Below are 15750 nucleotides of genomic sequence, written 5' to 3' on the forward strand. Positions count from 1 at the left end.
GTTGGAGCTGAAGTGTTTAAATGTTTCACACAAATCGTTGGTATTCTATAGTTAAGAAATTAAGAAATTAATTTTGTTTATCTGTTGTATCATTACAGTTTTAACTTTCAATAGTGTAACATAATTTGTTTTTCTATATGTTACACTATAAAATAATAAACAAAAAAACAAAGTTTTCTTAAAAAATGGCAAATGGCGAAAGTTTAAGCAATATTAATCCGATCCTGATAAACACCTGTATTATAGATAAAGTGTTGTTACATAACATTAATTTTTGCCCAGTTTACAAATTAAGAAGGTGATGATATTCACGCTCCGTTTAGCAGAATTTAAATTATTTGCCCTATTACTAAACAATTTCCCGCAAGGACGAATCGGCAGTGTTAAATAAAATCTTCAATCTAATCATTTTTAGAATCTTTTGAATACAATACATACAACTGAAGATAAAATGAAATCAATTATGATCAAAACGGAAGTAACATTTCTATAGACAATGACATTGATATCTTGATGAATAGTGGCTCATCCCAAGACTTATACTAATCTGCATTTTGCCGATATTTAAGCAATGTATCACAGCAGAGTTCACGCAGTTCGTGACAAAGAGTGAATGCAGTATATCTTTAAAATGAAGAAGTGGGTAAGTTCTTTAAAGAATTAATAACAGTGTTACAAATCAGCAAAACTATATATATATATATATATATATATATATATATATATATATATATATACATATATATATATACATATATATATATATATATATATATATATATATATATATATAATATTACTGATACTACTTTATTTTCTTAATTAGTAGTGTACGTGCCAGATATTGCAGAAATATAATTAATAATATATCTATTTTGTTAAGACTTTTACCTTCCTAATCATAACATTTGACTAACTCTGTCAACTCTATTTTCTTCTTTCTGTAGGAATATAATTTACTTTAATTATTTCAAAGTCTGGACATTTTTTAAATAACTAGATACTTTAGTAAACTAGAGCTTTGGGTTGTTTTCTAAAACATGCCTTATGTTCGGGTTTGAAATAAATAAATAAATTTCTTGTATTTGATAGTAATTAGGCTAAAGAATACAGCAATTAATAGGAATAATTGGTATAATTGCTAATATACCAATATCGTTGACATTATTAGAATAAAGATAAGGTTTTTATCGTATAAGTGCCTATTTCTACAAAATAGGTATATATTTAATTCATGCTCAAAATTTTGGTTTTTAACAGTATTAGATACTTTTGAAAAATATCAAAATACTAATACTTTTGTCAATATTTCTTTAAAACGAATATACACTGGATTAGTCTTCTTTGTTTGTTAACCCTTTTTATTTTAAAGATAAAACAAAATCGCTTGGTTATGTCGAGCGAACACATCTCATAGTTTTACAATTTTCTGACAACTGCAAATTCTTCTCACAATTAAATCTTTTTTGATTCATTAAATATTTCAAGGTCAGACAATAGTGTACCGCTTGTAAAAATACTGTCTGCGATTTAATTTGATCTGGTTTAATTTAGTTATTCCTTTGCTACATTTTTTTTTAATCATACGTCCATTGATGTTTTCCTTTGTAGTTCACATAAATGTACATAATACTATTATTTGTGGTGCCACGAAAAAATCTACTCCAGGCACTGCATTTGTTTTTTTTTTCTGAGGTTTCTCTACTTGTACCATTAATTATTGTCTATATCTCGTTGAGCTTGCCTTGTTCCTTGGTTTCTTTGAAATCTGCTTTCATTATAATATTGTTGTATTACTTTTTAATTTTTCTGTAATTGTTGTTATATTCTTCTTTTTTTCTGTCAAAAGGGTTTTTTGTATTCGTATGTTGTATTTCTTTTCTTACCTTTATACGTTTTGTCCATATGATACATTTCTAAAGTGTCTGTTCAGGCACGTGATTCTTCGTCCTTAACACTTGTAATCGCCTTTCCTAAAGTGGTAAAATTTCTTGCTTTTATTATTGCTTTGTTCCTATCGTCTCTTAATTCATTTGTTAACGCGCTCATTGCACTTTGTTCGTTTACTTTTGCTAGCGCGTGTTCCGCTTCTCTGTCTCCATTTGCTTGTGCAATTGTTAGTTTTGCCATAAGGTTATTAAGAACTTTCCCTTAATATCGTTTATTAGCTCGGTATTTGAGACATAACTACTTAAGTAGGAATTTTGCTATTGGCGTCAGTTTAAAATTCAGGATATATTTTGTTAGTTAGGTTTTTCCATTATCATCCAAAAATTCATCATATAATTCACTTGCATCTATAATATATAGAAATGCCTAAGTCGAATCTTCTATGGTTCCTATGTGTGAGATAAGATTCTTTGCTGTTTTGGAACACATTTTTTTTTTCACAGTGTCAATATTTCTTATTCCTTTTCCTTAATTATATTTGCACCTTTTTACTATTTTCTCCTTTCTTGGCAATTTTATTTTCGATAAGTCTGTCTTGTGTTGCTTACATAATAATAACAATATATAGCTTCGCATATTGAGGATATCGTTAAAATAATAGTTTAATCGATAAATTGGCAATAGAAATTGTAAATGAATGAACTAATGTCTGATTAAAAAAATCTTCTATGCAGTAGTTGTACTTTTTAAATTTACTCAAGGTTTTTCCTCGAAAAAAAATGTAGTCATAATTAACAAACATAATTAATTCAGTAATTTTTAGTTTTTCAGTTAATTTTTATTCAAAGAACCTATAATTATGGTGACTGTACCGTATTAAAAAAAATCACTCGCATATTATGGTCAAATATGTCTTTGTCTATTCACTTATGCGTTGGATCCAGGATTTGGCGCGTCCAACTTGAGCAGTTTTTGGATAAAAATTCCTTGGCCGATGTGACCTCGAAGTTATTTCCTCATTGCCAATACATTGTCCATCCAACGATAATAATAGCTAGTGCAAAGCATACTTCTCTTTACTTTGACTGTTTTCAGTTTTATGGGTAGTGGTCGTGGATTTTATTGATTTTCATTTTCCATCTTTCCTCTTCTTCTTCTTGTTCTTGTTCTTGTTCTTCTTCTTCTTCTTTTATTTCTTTGCGGGTCAGAAGAGTGCTTCTATAAATACAAGATCTTCATGTAATGTTAAAGCCTAGTACGATATTCGAAGTCAATGGGGGAACTTCTTTGCTCCACTTTTTGCGGAGACAAATTAAGCACTTTTATTGGCAAAAAAGTTTTATTAAAGTCACCTACATTTAATTATTACAATATGTTGACGAAGCTCATTTTAGCTACACAGTTAACGGTATTATCCAATTAGTAACAATGGCGGTAACAACAATATTAATAATCCAAGATGAATACCTAGTATCCAATTTATATACATTACAAGTTCATAGGACAAGAGGAAGGTCTCGTTAAAGGTAGATAGACGATGTAAAGGGGATCCTAACCTCTTAAACATTAGGCAATGGCCAACGAATGTATTCGGCATAGCAGAATGAAAAAAAGTTAAGCAGGCCAAGACCCACAAAGGGTTGTGCGCTATCAGAAGAAGAAAAAGAAGATATGTTCATATGAAAACTATGACACGAGTTTTGCAATATTGCAGTTTTAAAGTATGTTTTGCGCCGCTTGTGAATTATATATGTGTCATAATTAAGAAATGTGTCATAATTAAGAATTACATAAATTATTTTTATAAGAAAGCAGTTATTTAAAATTATCTGCTCCCAATTCCTCGGAGACACAGTCTTTGTCAAATTTCATGCTATTTGTTTTAAGCTACAAGGATAATTTATTTCACCACTTTTATCTTTGTTAAAATTTTTAATATTAATGGAAGCTAAGTCGTACAGATCATAAAAATCAAGAAATTTGAGCAAATCTATTTAATAAGCCCCTATTTTATTCTTATGTCCTTTTAGACTTCTAGCACTTTTATAAAGGTTGACCCAATTATTCATTGTAAATACCAATTTGTACTTTTATCGAGTCACCTTACATGTGCGAGTGACCAGACTCTAAGAACTTAAGTTCTATTTTTTGTAAATTTGCTATATTTTTAAAGAGATAGTAATATTACTGCGACTTGTTGATTTCGGTTTTGGCCGCCACAGTCATTACAAAATAAAGAATTATAAGTCACTACGGTAAGAAGCTATTTCAAAAACATATAAATTTATCTTATTTCACTACTACCTCTATTGCCATGTAATTCATTCTAAGTATAGATTCAATGAGATGGATTTTGGCCTATTCCACCATATTGGATCCTATTGTGGTCTTACCACGTCTAGCCTTAAGCTATTTCTCTATAGCCATAACATAAATTTTTAAATTGTAAAAACTACTTTTTGGCGGATAATAAAATAGAGTCTTAAATATGAAAGCCGCACCAATCTTTGTAAGTCGAATGACCACATAAATGATGGATCATTTTTACATTTCAATTTATCGTTTTCTTTTGCTTTATTACACTGATTTTTCCGAATTTTCTCGTGTCACTAATAGGTGACTGATCGTATTTAGAACAAGTCGCATACATCATAAAGTCGTTTAAAAAAGAGTTATTATTATTACTGCAAATAAGCGACAGTATGTTTTTCGCCTCACTGCTTCTCTACTTATGTCCTTGCAAAAATTGTCTATACAAAAATTAAACATTTTTAAAATTATTTCAAATACCCTTAATATGCATCAATAAATATATGTAGAAATATATTTATTTTTAAAGGCTGCACTAAAAGTGAGTAAAATGGGACATTGTTGAGACGGTTAATAAGCGCAAAATAAAAAAAAATCAAAACAACAATTTACAATTATCGATAAATTTTATAAAATATACAAAAACTACATAAATAGTTTGGTAGATGTTTGTATTTTTTATTTTTATATGAATCTTTTATCTTCGTAAATCCTATGCGCTGTTCCTATGCGCGTTCCTATATTGCATTCATCTTATTATTGAAGAAGTTTCTTATAATCTCCCATTTTTATTCTAATTTTTTTATCTTATCACCTAGTTTGTTTTTTTCTTTTCAGTTTTGTCTCAGACCTCGTATTATTTTTCAAGATTTTAAAGATTTTGTGTCTCCTACATCTAGGTTCATGCCAGGTTTAAGCAGATTTGCTGTCATGCTCTATTATTTTGTTTTAGTATGTATTTTCCCCGCGCCATATTTTTTTTAGTTTTGAAAGCCTTCTTGGTTTTTGGAAGCTCATACATTTTTTTATTGAATTTTTTGAATATTTTCGATATAATTTTCGCATACCTTTTACAGTTCTACTTGTCTTGGTAGTGATCTACTTATCATCAGTGATATTATAAGAGACAAAAATACAGCCAGAGAATATCATGCTTCATACCAATAAATAATTCTAATTTTAATACCAGTAACCAAACCATTTCTGTATAATCAGAATATTAATTAAGATATTAACTCGAATCGGTATATAAATTTAACAAATTGCTCAAATATAAAAATAATAATTAATTAGTATTCCACTATAATTAATTATAATTCATATTTGATATTGGATATCTAATAATAAATAGAAAATATTGTTAGGATATATTTGCTACAATATAATATTATTTTACTCAAAAATAATGGCTAAGTACATACACAAGTATGACTTACTACACTTGACATAGATCAATGTCTATTTGCCATCTTGTAAACAAAAAATTAAAACTATTAAATCTTGGTACAAAATCGTTATAAACCTTTTTATGGTATGCATTACTATGATGCATATATTTTTTTAACAAATACTAATTTTAGAACGATTAGTTTGCTAAATAAATGACATATTTTAAAAATAAAACATCATCAGTAAATTACAGGCTTGCATAAAAATGCATATTTTATTGACACATAACGAATGCGATTTTGAAAGTATCGACACATATATTATACTCCTACAGAATAAATAAAAAGAGAGGTCAAACATTTTCATATTTGGAATATTTAAACCATCCCATAAGCCTACCTCTTCAATTGTCACTTATAGTTGTCGATTAAGGTATATAATGACTAATTCAATAAAAATGAATATTCTGAAATATTATTTTCATAAATATACTGTAACTTGTATTTATACTTAAACATAATTAAAACAAATACTCAGAAATATCAAGCATAAGAAAATCAAAAAGAATATACACTTTGATTTAGAAATAAAATATATAAAATTATTATTCTATACAATTTAAAATTTCTTCAAATATTTAGAAAATGATCAAACCTTTAATAATTTGATAGTTTAAACCAGAAAGTAGAAATCCGAAAATGGTTTATGAAACAAACTTCAGATTTTTGCTTAAAACTCTGTCTTCTACCAATTGCAAGGCAAAACAGACGATAAAAAAGATGAAAAGAAAGACATGCGCAATCTAAAAATTGCATTCCACAACAAATCTACTCATCCAAGCAAGAATCTTTGGTGAACTGGTTTCTTGTACTCATAAAGAGTAAATATAAATAAAAGAAAAGACAGTTAAGATTTTATTTGATATTCCGTACATATTCTAGTGCTTCAGAATTCATAAATAGTTCTCTCGCAAATAGTTCTTTAACATATTATAAAGTTCTTAATGAAGTAATAGAATCAGTGTAAATAAAAGCATATCTCGTACTGGTTCTTATGTGGAGAGGTCGGTGTATATGATAATATTTTTAATATTATACAGCTTGCTGTAAAATAGTTTAAACCTACCGGAGACGTTAAATTGTTTACCAGTCTTTTTCAGCTTCTACCAAGAAAATAATTTTTGGCTATGCAATAAGAAATTTTAAATATATATGCACCAGACATATAGATTTTACCTATATTTTGTCTATAGTTAAATATGCGAGGTATGATTAACATATTGTTTTCTTAACTATTCGAATCTACTCCATTTTTCCTTAAGAAATTTAAGTAATATTCAGATTATTTCGAGCTCTTGTATTGTATTAGATTTTAAATCTTGCATTGATTGATTTAATATATTTTGCATTTAACTTATGAAGAATGAAAAATCGTAGTGGTTGGCTGTATATACCATAGTTTAAAAAAATGTAGTATAAAAAGTTTTCTTTATGTAATTGGTTTGTAGATTGGTTTGGATGTATTTGTTTACAAAGTGTTCCTTAAGTTTTTTTATATTAAGCGATCTTTCAGTGTTCCTCTATTCTTAATATGTTCCAAATTCCAAGTTACGATGTCCAATGCTGTTAATATTTGAAACAGAAGATAGAAAAAATCTAAATAAGTACAGATCCTAATCCAAGTAAGTTGGATTCAAAAAGAGATTTACCGGATATTTTCGCATTTACTTTTTTTATAAATATCTTCGTAATTCAACAGTTTTGAAATAAGTGTGAATACGCATTTTTAAGTGAGTTTGATTTTAACGTTACAAGGGAGCATTTCTCCGAGTATTGTGCGACCCCTTCTGTTATTTAATGTACCTTTTGCTTATTTCCTAATTGTTTAAAAATAAATATATACAATTTTTAAGTCCAAAAAAGTAACATGGATGAGACCTCGGGTTTCAGTTTGTCACCCGAAAATAAGGACGTAGGGGAGGACAGGTATATAAATAATTTATTAAATTTAAATGATAGGTATAGATCTGAAGGTAAAGGCCCATATTATGTATACATAGAACATACTGATAAGAACTTTTCCAATTCAGGCAGACTTTTTCCAATCAGAATTGGTCATATTTTGTTAACAGACAACAATATAAAAACCTTTGAACCAGATGTTGTTGATGTAAAATTAGTTGGCGTAAATCGCGTTAAAGTTATTTTTAAGTCATACGATAAAGCTAATTATCTAATTAATAACAAAATTATTTCTAATGACAATTTAGTAGCATATATACCGAAATGTTTTACTTATAAGAAATGTGTTCGAAGGAATGTAGATACATATTTTTCGGAAGAATGTTTAAAAAAAGCTATAATTCCTGAGAAAGAGATCATTCAAGTGCAGCGCATAAAATGAAAAATAACAGATGATGACGGCAATATTTCATATGTAAACAGACAAATGATGATTGTTAAATTTTTAGGAAATAACCTTGCTCAAAATCAGATTAACTTATGCAACTTCTCTGTAGAATCATAATTAACACTGCTCTAGATCTAGAGATTGCCTAATATATAAGAAACAAAAAAATATCAGACAAATTATGGTCAGAGAAAACATTACATTTAAAGAAGCTAAAAGAGTGCATGATAATCCAACTTACGCAAAGGTTTCTCAGTAATAATTGGTTCTCAGTTCATAATAATTCAACAATTTTTCCATCTCTTCTTAGTACGTCTCAAACCCCAAAGTTCAACTTTATTTTACGTCAACCCATCATCGTTTAAAATACTTTACCTAAAAGACAAGTGAAAAAACGCAAACCGTCTTCTCTGGATTCTTCACCTATTTTCTGCTCTTCCAGTTTGGCTAATGACTGTTGAATGTGGGATGTCCTACCAGATTCATTAGGTTTAGATTATTATTTAATTAAAAATTTAAAATTATTAGGGATACAGTTATAATAGATAAAAATCCAGCATCTTAATGGAATGATAAATTCCCTGATTGGTCTGCATATTCAACTAAATTGGAAAATTCATCAACCAAGATTTAAATTTTAATCTATCAAGCTTCTCTGTCTTTATCGAAAATGTTTCAGAGGCAGAATCTGCTACTATTCCCCTAAAAAGAACAAGAAAACAAGTAAAGCAACGCCTAATATGATAAGATACCGAGTGCTATAATATGTTTCGTCGCAGAAAAGAACCCCTCAACCAATATAAACGTGTCGCAAACTACACATATTATTGTCAGTACCAAAATGTAGCTATTACAAATAAATTACTATTTTATAAGAAAGCTCGAGATAGTTGGATATTCTTTATAAATATGTAGTATTAAAAAAACACACACCTCACTAAAATTTGGCAATTAAAAAAAAAAAAGATCTAATAAAGACTCGGGACAGGATCGAGCATAGTATTAACTGATACGGTGGATGATTTTTTTAAGTTTTTTGTTTCTAAATTTGCATCAAATAAAATCTACTTCAGTAAATTGATTTAGCAGAATTACGTTTAGCAATCAAACAATCTGGAGAGTTCGGTTGTGCATCTAAAACTGTAATGTTGTGTTCAATGTGGGCTCCGAATATTTTTAATATTAACTTATTAATAAGTTTAAATTGTGAATCTCAGTGATATATTGAAATAAACTAAGTGTACAAACTCTTTACATAATATCCAGTTAAAATAATATAAAATCAACTAGATTGTAATTACCTGTTGTTGATGTCAATAAACAAATCAAGTTTTATCATCAAAATAACCAATTTTAGTAAAGGCCCATATACCTGTTTTAGCAGGTGTACAGGGTCGGACTTACTTTTCACATAACGTTTATTGAAATGAATTCAAACATGGAATCTCACAACAGTTAACAACAGTATCGAAACTACAATTTCCTTCCAAAGAACAGGCGATTATTTTTAGTGCCTTAGAAAACACCAAACTACAAGACTAACTTCTCCCGCTGGGAAATAAAATTAAACCGAAAAATATAATCTTCTCTTCTAGGTTATCTAATAATCGTATACGTATATGTATAATACGTATACGTATATGTATGATAATTTTATGAATAGTCGTGGTCAAATAGAAATACAAGGTGAAATTGTCAAAGCAAGAAGGTTAGTTACACCAGCGGAACGACTTGTGCTCTCCAACGTATGTCCTACAATACCACACGACTTGCTAATCAATGAGTTACAAAAAATCGGCATAGTTCCTGTCTCCCCCATGACATTTTTAAAAATTAGTGCTTCCATGCCAGAGTGCAATTACATTCTTAGTTTTCGAAGACAAATATATATCAGCCCTCACAGTCTAACACTACCAGAGTCATTTACTCTTGTTTTTGACAACACGCCATATAGAATAATCATCCCTTAAGACAGTTTAGTTTGCTATAGCTGCAAGAAGTTGTCACCTCGGGGGAACAAATAAGAGTCTAACCACCTTCTGTTGTCTCCGGGTGCTCTGTAGAGGGCTTCGAATATACTGTCGAGAGCTCCTCTACTTTAGTCCATTTTCGGGTTATGGACTTGGAAAATATTTATCTTCGGTGTCTTGCCTTGAAAAAGGCAAGATATTTTTTACATGACAATTTCTTCGTCGAAATAAAACACCAAGTTAAGTTGAAACAATTCTCAGCCACAGAGCATGGAGAATAAATGCAGGAAGCAGAGCCCCGAGAGCACTAAGCTCTCGGAGAGCCCGTGAGGGACTGACTTGGCTGACCTGAAAATCGCCAATATTTATATGCGCTGTTCGAGGCGGGGCGATGCGCATCGAAATGCGTACTAGTCCACAGACTATGGCATTCGATGACAAAGTCAAGTCACATTGCATCACAGTGCTCCGAACCACTAGCTCAATTAACGCCGAACCAAAGCAACGAAACATCGTTATCCAGCACAATAAATATATCTTTGCAAAAACCCAATGACACAAACCCTTGTTAACAAATGCCCATTTCTAATGACCCAGAGATAGCGAACAAAGTAGATGCATCAAATAAGGACCGTCACATAATTAATTAACCAAAACGTAGCTTTGATGAAATTATTTCACCTGAAGCAGATCTATCTTCAAAACAATGTAATATTTTTTCAACACCTAAAGCCCAAGCAAAAACTAAAAAAACTACAATTAGTTTAGCAAACACTTCTTAATGCTCATTATCTCTCTTACTTGAACCTGCTAAAAACTTCATAAAAAATTACTCTCTACCTTTCGCTCTAAACTTTGAACAAATTAACATGCTACAAATGAATATCACTGGATCAACAGATACTATAAGCACGATTCAAGAATATACCAACAACCTACTAGCCTTGTCTGATATACTCAGTTAAGTTTACCCCCATTTTAAGGAAAAATCCATAAAACGCAAATTCACGTCTTTAAGGAAAAAAATCTATAATTACATTGGTAATGAGGCATCGAACTAGGAAAGTGACACATCCCAATTAAGCCAACATTAACATTCAAGTCTCTACCTCAATGGAATATTGATGGATTTTTCCATCGCCTTGCTATGCTTGAACATCTAATTGGTGAACGATCACCTGATGTAATATGCCTACAGGAAACTAATCTGTTTCCCCAAAAGAAATATACCTCCAATCAATACGACTGTTTTCGCAAAGATAGGATAACAAATAATAATTTTTCTTCAGGCGGTGTAGCCACATTAGTAAAAAAATCACTAACGGCGAAAGAATTTCTAGTAACTACAAATTTGGAAGTTGTAGTTGTAGAAATACAATCATCAAACAGGTATTTTATTTGCAACATTTACTTACCCTCCAGTCGTCAAATAACGTACAACGATTTAAAGGATTTATTCAGTCAAATACAATCTCCTCGCATTATTGTGGACGATTTTAATAGTTATAATATTATTTGGGGCTACTCTTATACAGATGTATAACTTAGATACTCCTTAATACAGGAGATTCTTCAGCAATTGATCTAAGTCTTTGCAACCCTGCACTCACACCTCGGTTGTTTCTTGCAGTTTTACAATACACGTATGGGAGCGAACACCATCCTATAGTAATAAAAAACTCTATGGCTCTGATCTATGAGGTTTTCATAACCAGATGCAAAACTGAAACCGCCGATTGGTTAAAATTCGAAAATTATATTGACAACTCAATGCCAAACTGTAAAATAACTGAAAGCATTGATAAATCCTTAAAGAACTTAAATAGAATTATTATGAGTATTGCTAAGCAATATGTTGGGAAAACAAAAAAGACAATAAATAATCAGATTCCTAAACCTTGGTGGAACTCAGAATGTGGAGCTGCTATCAGAGCAAGTAAAACTGAAATTAATAAATATAAGAGACATACCAACACCTGAAAATAAAATCATGTTCAAATCACTTAAAGCTAAGACACAGCTTATTATAAAACAAGCTAAGAAATCCTCCTGGTCCAAGTATGTTTCAGAAATTAATTCCTCATCTCCTGTCAGAGAAGTATGGAGAAGAATAGGAAAAATCTCTGGTTTGAAATACACGCCAATTATTTCTAAATTAAAAGTAGACGATATGATTTCAACTTCTTCTCATGCATTAGCTAACACCTTAGCTGAAATTTTTAAAGAAATGTCTTCAAATAGTAACTAAAATAATACATTCCTTGAAAAGAAAATATTAATAGAAAATACTAATCTCTTTGCAAATGATAATTTAAACAATCTATTAAATCTACCTTTCACTATTGAAGAACTGGAAAATGCTTTATCCGAATTAAAAATCACTAGCCCGGGCCCAGACGACATCCCAGTAATATTTTTAAAACTTCTTTCTTACTCAGCAAAATTATTTATAAAGCTATTATATTGCCTTTTTTAAAACCTCATAAATCAAACTTAGAACCTGATTCATACAGGCCCATCAGCTTAACATGTTTTATGAGCAAATTGCTGGAAAAAATGGTAAATCTCAGATTAACGAGGACATTAGAATCATCAAATCGCTTCATTCCAGAACAAAATGGTTTAAGACAAAATTGCTCGGGTATTGACAATATTTTTAATGTAGAATCTGATGTTCATGAAGCGCTAGCAACCAAGCACCACTGTATTGCAATATTTTTCGATCTGAAAAGGGCATTTAATACTTGTTGGAAATTTAATATTCTGAAAAAACTACATTCATGGAATATTCGTGAAAATTGCCTAAAATTTATCAAAAACTTTTTACAAAACCGGTATTTTTGTGTAAGAGTACATAATACTTACTTCATAAAAAAACGAAGAAAATGGAACACTCCAAGGATCAGTTCTAAGCCCTACATTATTCTTAGTGGCAATAAATAATAATATTAACAACCTTACTAAATCTCTAAAGGCTCGACTGTTTGCAGATGACATTGTTGTTTGCAGATAACATTACTTTAAAAACTTGACAGCATACAGAACTCTGGTATTAGAATTGCACTTGGAGCCTTCCGGACAACTCCCTCCGAAAGAATATTGAGCGAAGCCGGCTAATTACCTCTAAACCACCGAAGAATATACTTAACTCTAGCACATGCCACATGTGCTAGAGCTAAGTATATAAATTTTAACAATAATAAGCCCCGTGCGCCCAAACCTTACTACGAGAGAATCCGATTATATAGTTCTAACCTGAATATTCAGTTCCCAACAGTATTTCAAACGAATTCCAATCACGATCTACCTTGGACTGTCAAACAGCACAAAGTCATTACAGCGTTAAGTATATATAATAAACATGGAACTAGTCCCATTGTTTTTAAAGTCAAACTAAATTCAATCCTTGATCAACAATACAATGACTGGATTAAAATTTATACAGATACATCCAAAGGTGAACTTGGCGTTGGAGCAGCAGTGGTAACACCAAATGACCCTTTTCAATTTTAACTTCCTCTAAACTCCAGCATCTATACTGCAGAACTATTTGGTTTATTTAAAGCCATTAAACATGTAAATATGAAAACCATCTCTTGTTTTCTGGTCCTTTCCGACTCTCTCAGCGCAGTCAAAGCTATGCAAAATGTATACCCTAAACACTACATTGAGAAAATGACAAAGGCCGAACTAATGAAGCTCAAGAAAGTTTCAGAAGAATCCACTTTCTGTGGATACCATCTCATATAGGTATAAAAGGGAATGAACAAGCAGATACTAGTGCGCGTAACGCTATCACCAATGAGGCATCAGAAACAGAGTGTCGGAGTGACCCTAGCGATCTTAAAGTGTATTTAAAAATAAGGTGTTAAGTGCGTAGAATCGGGAGTGGAATGATTTCAGTTCTAAAATCAGAACCATTAAAAGTTAATTTTACAGTTACATTTAAAGAAAAAATATTTCAGAAAGTAGGTACTCGAATAACGGTAGTGATAAAGATCCAAAATATAGGTAGGTATACCAAGTTACCACAAGAACAACCATCTGAATAGAGGTACTACGTTATTAGTCACATAAAAAATACTTATAAAACACCTCTAGAGAATGCCTTCATTAAAATGGCACACACGACTACTTCAAAGATTATTTGAAAATTAATAATTATATAAACCATGATATAATCCTATATCTCAGTGTGAGAGGGACAAATACCCGGAAATGGTTACCTACAAATACTATAAAAACGGAAATGTTTACCTACCATAAATGAAAGCCGACATTTGTAAAGAAATCTTGCAGATAATGAAAAAATAATGAGTTTTATAAACAACAAAGGCACAATAAAGAAAAATATTATTAGTTAATATAATAAGGAGGCATCAAAACAACTTCAAACAATTTTTTTTTAATTCTTACATACGCTCTTCGAGTTAAACGTCCTTTGAGTCAAAAACAACGTCAAAACTACACAAAAAATATAATTGTTATTAGAATTAGTTGTGGCTTATTCCCATGTATGTATGTATTATAATTTATTAATTTCTTGCTAAGCTGTTTTGGTTTAAAGCATCAGTCAATAAAATAATTCTAGCCAGAATGATTGCCAATATTCGGAACGAATAGGCACTGAAAGAAGAAGAAGAAGCTGTTTTGGAGTTGTACCATTAGCATTATGGTTTTAGCTGGGAATTAAACAGTTAATGATTTTAATAGATACTTTTTTACAATCACGCAACTACATTTCTGTTCTTCATTGATGTGAATTGTTATTTGTCCATATTCATTATTAGTCTTATATAGTAATTAAAATTCTGATGACCTAACTTATCCTTGTACCTATGATTGATGGTATTAATTTATTTTTTTAGGTTTTATATTTTTACTCCATAGTGCTAGCATCAGCTTTAAGAGAAGCTATTAATGATGAAGATAATGGCCAATATCATCCAGATGATGAAGGAAGGTATATTCCAGATGATTCTGGCAAATATGTACCTGATTATAGTGGTGTATACCACGATGATGGTAGTGGTAGGTACCAAGTAGACGATAGTGGAAAATATGCACACTTAGATGGTATGTATTTTTATTTTAATAGTTTTTAAAGGGGCTTTTTATTTCCATCTTAATATTTGTTGAATTTGTTGATATATGTCTCTGGACTGGAAAATAACTCTGCACAATAACATGGCGAGGCATTTACTATAACACCATTGACAAAAAAGGAATTTTATGCCACAGTAATGTCCATTACAAAGTGCCATACGACATTACTAGAGGACAAGAACTGGACGTAAGTAATGACAGAGGTAACCAATAAATACAAATTTACCAAGAAGAATATGTGATATCAATAATTTGGCATAAACTGTCTCCCAGATGGAAATGTAACTGAACACCGCCTCAAGACAATGAGAAAATAGTTATCAGAAATCAAGTTGATTTTGTTTTTATTAATTTTATTCATAGTTGTTAAAAACCTACCCAGGTAAGGATATAGGATCATACCACAATCTAGTCGTTATTAAAATTAGACATAACGAAAAAACAATACTCCAAAATCAACAAAAAACAAATCAATATTAAAGCACTTTATAACACAAAGAAAAAAGAAAAAGTAACAACTAGTCACACCGACGAACTAAAGTAAACAAATATAATAAGAGATTAAAAAGCAGAAGATACATGACAAAGCATAAACAAATTATATCATACTTAAGATCTTGATTTTGTTTCCTTAAAAATGTACTGATTGCTTTATCAACATCTTTCTAGGAAACGC

The 15750-nt window shown here is 30.5% G+C and overlaps 1 protein-coding gene across 1 annotated transcript in view; it reads left to right on the plus strand.

Moving 5' to 3' along the window:
- The first annotated feature begins 512 nt into the window (after nt 1-512).
- The window catches only part of LOC140447698 (uncharacterized), a 39679-nt gene continuing 24441 nt past the window's right edge, over nt 513-15750 (plus strand). Inside the window, exons 1-2 of the mRNA XM_072540497.1 lie at nt 513-643; nt 14837-15044. Coding sequence (XP_072396598.1) covers nt 614-643; nt 14837-15044 — 238 coding nt within the window. The 5' untranslated portion in view covers nt 513-613. The remainder of the gene's footprint in view (nt 644-14836; nt 15045-15750) is intronic.

Source organism: Diabrotica undecimpunctata, chromosome 8 (assembly GCF_040954645.1).
Source record: "Diabrotica undecimpunctata isolate CICGRU chromosome 8, icDiaUnde3, whole genome shotgun sequence".
Lineage (NCBI taxonomy): Eukaryota > Metazoa > Arthropoda > Insecta > Coleoptera > Chrysomelidae > Diabrotica > Diabrotica undecimpunctata.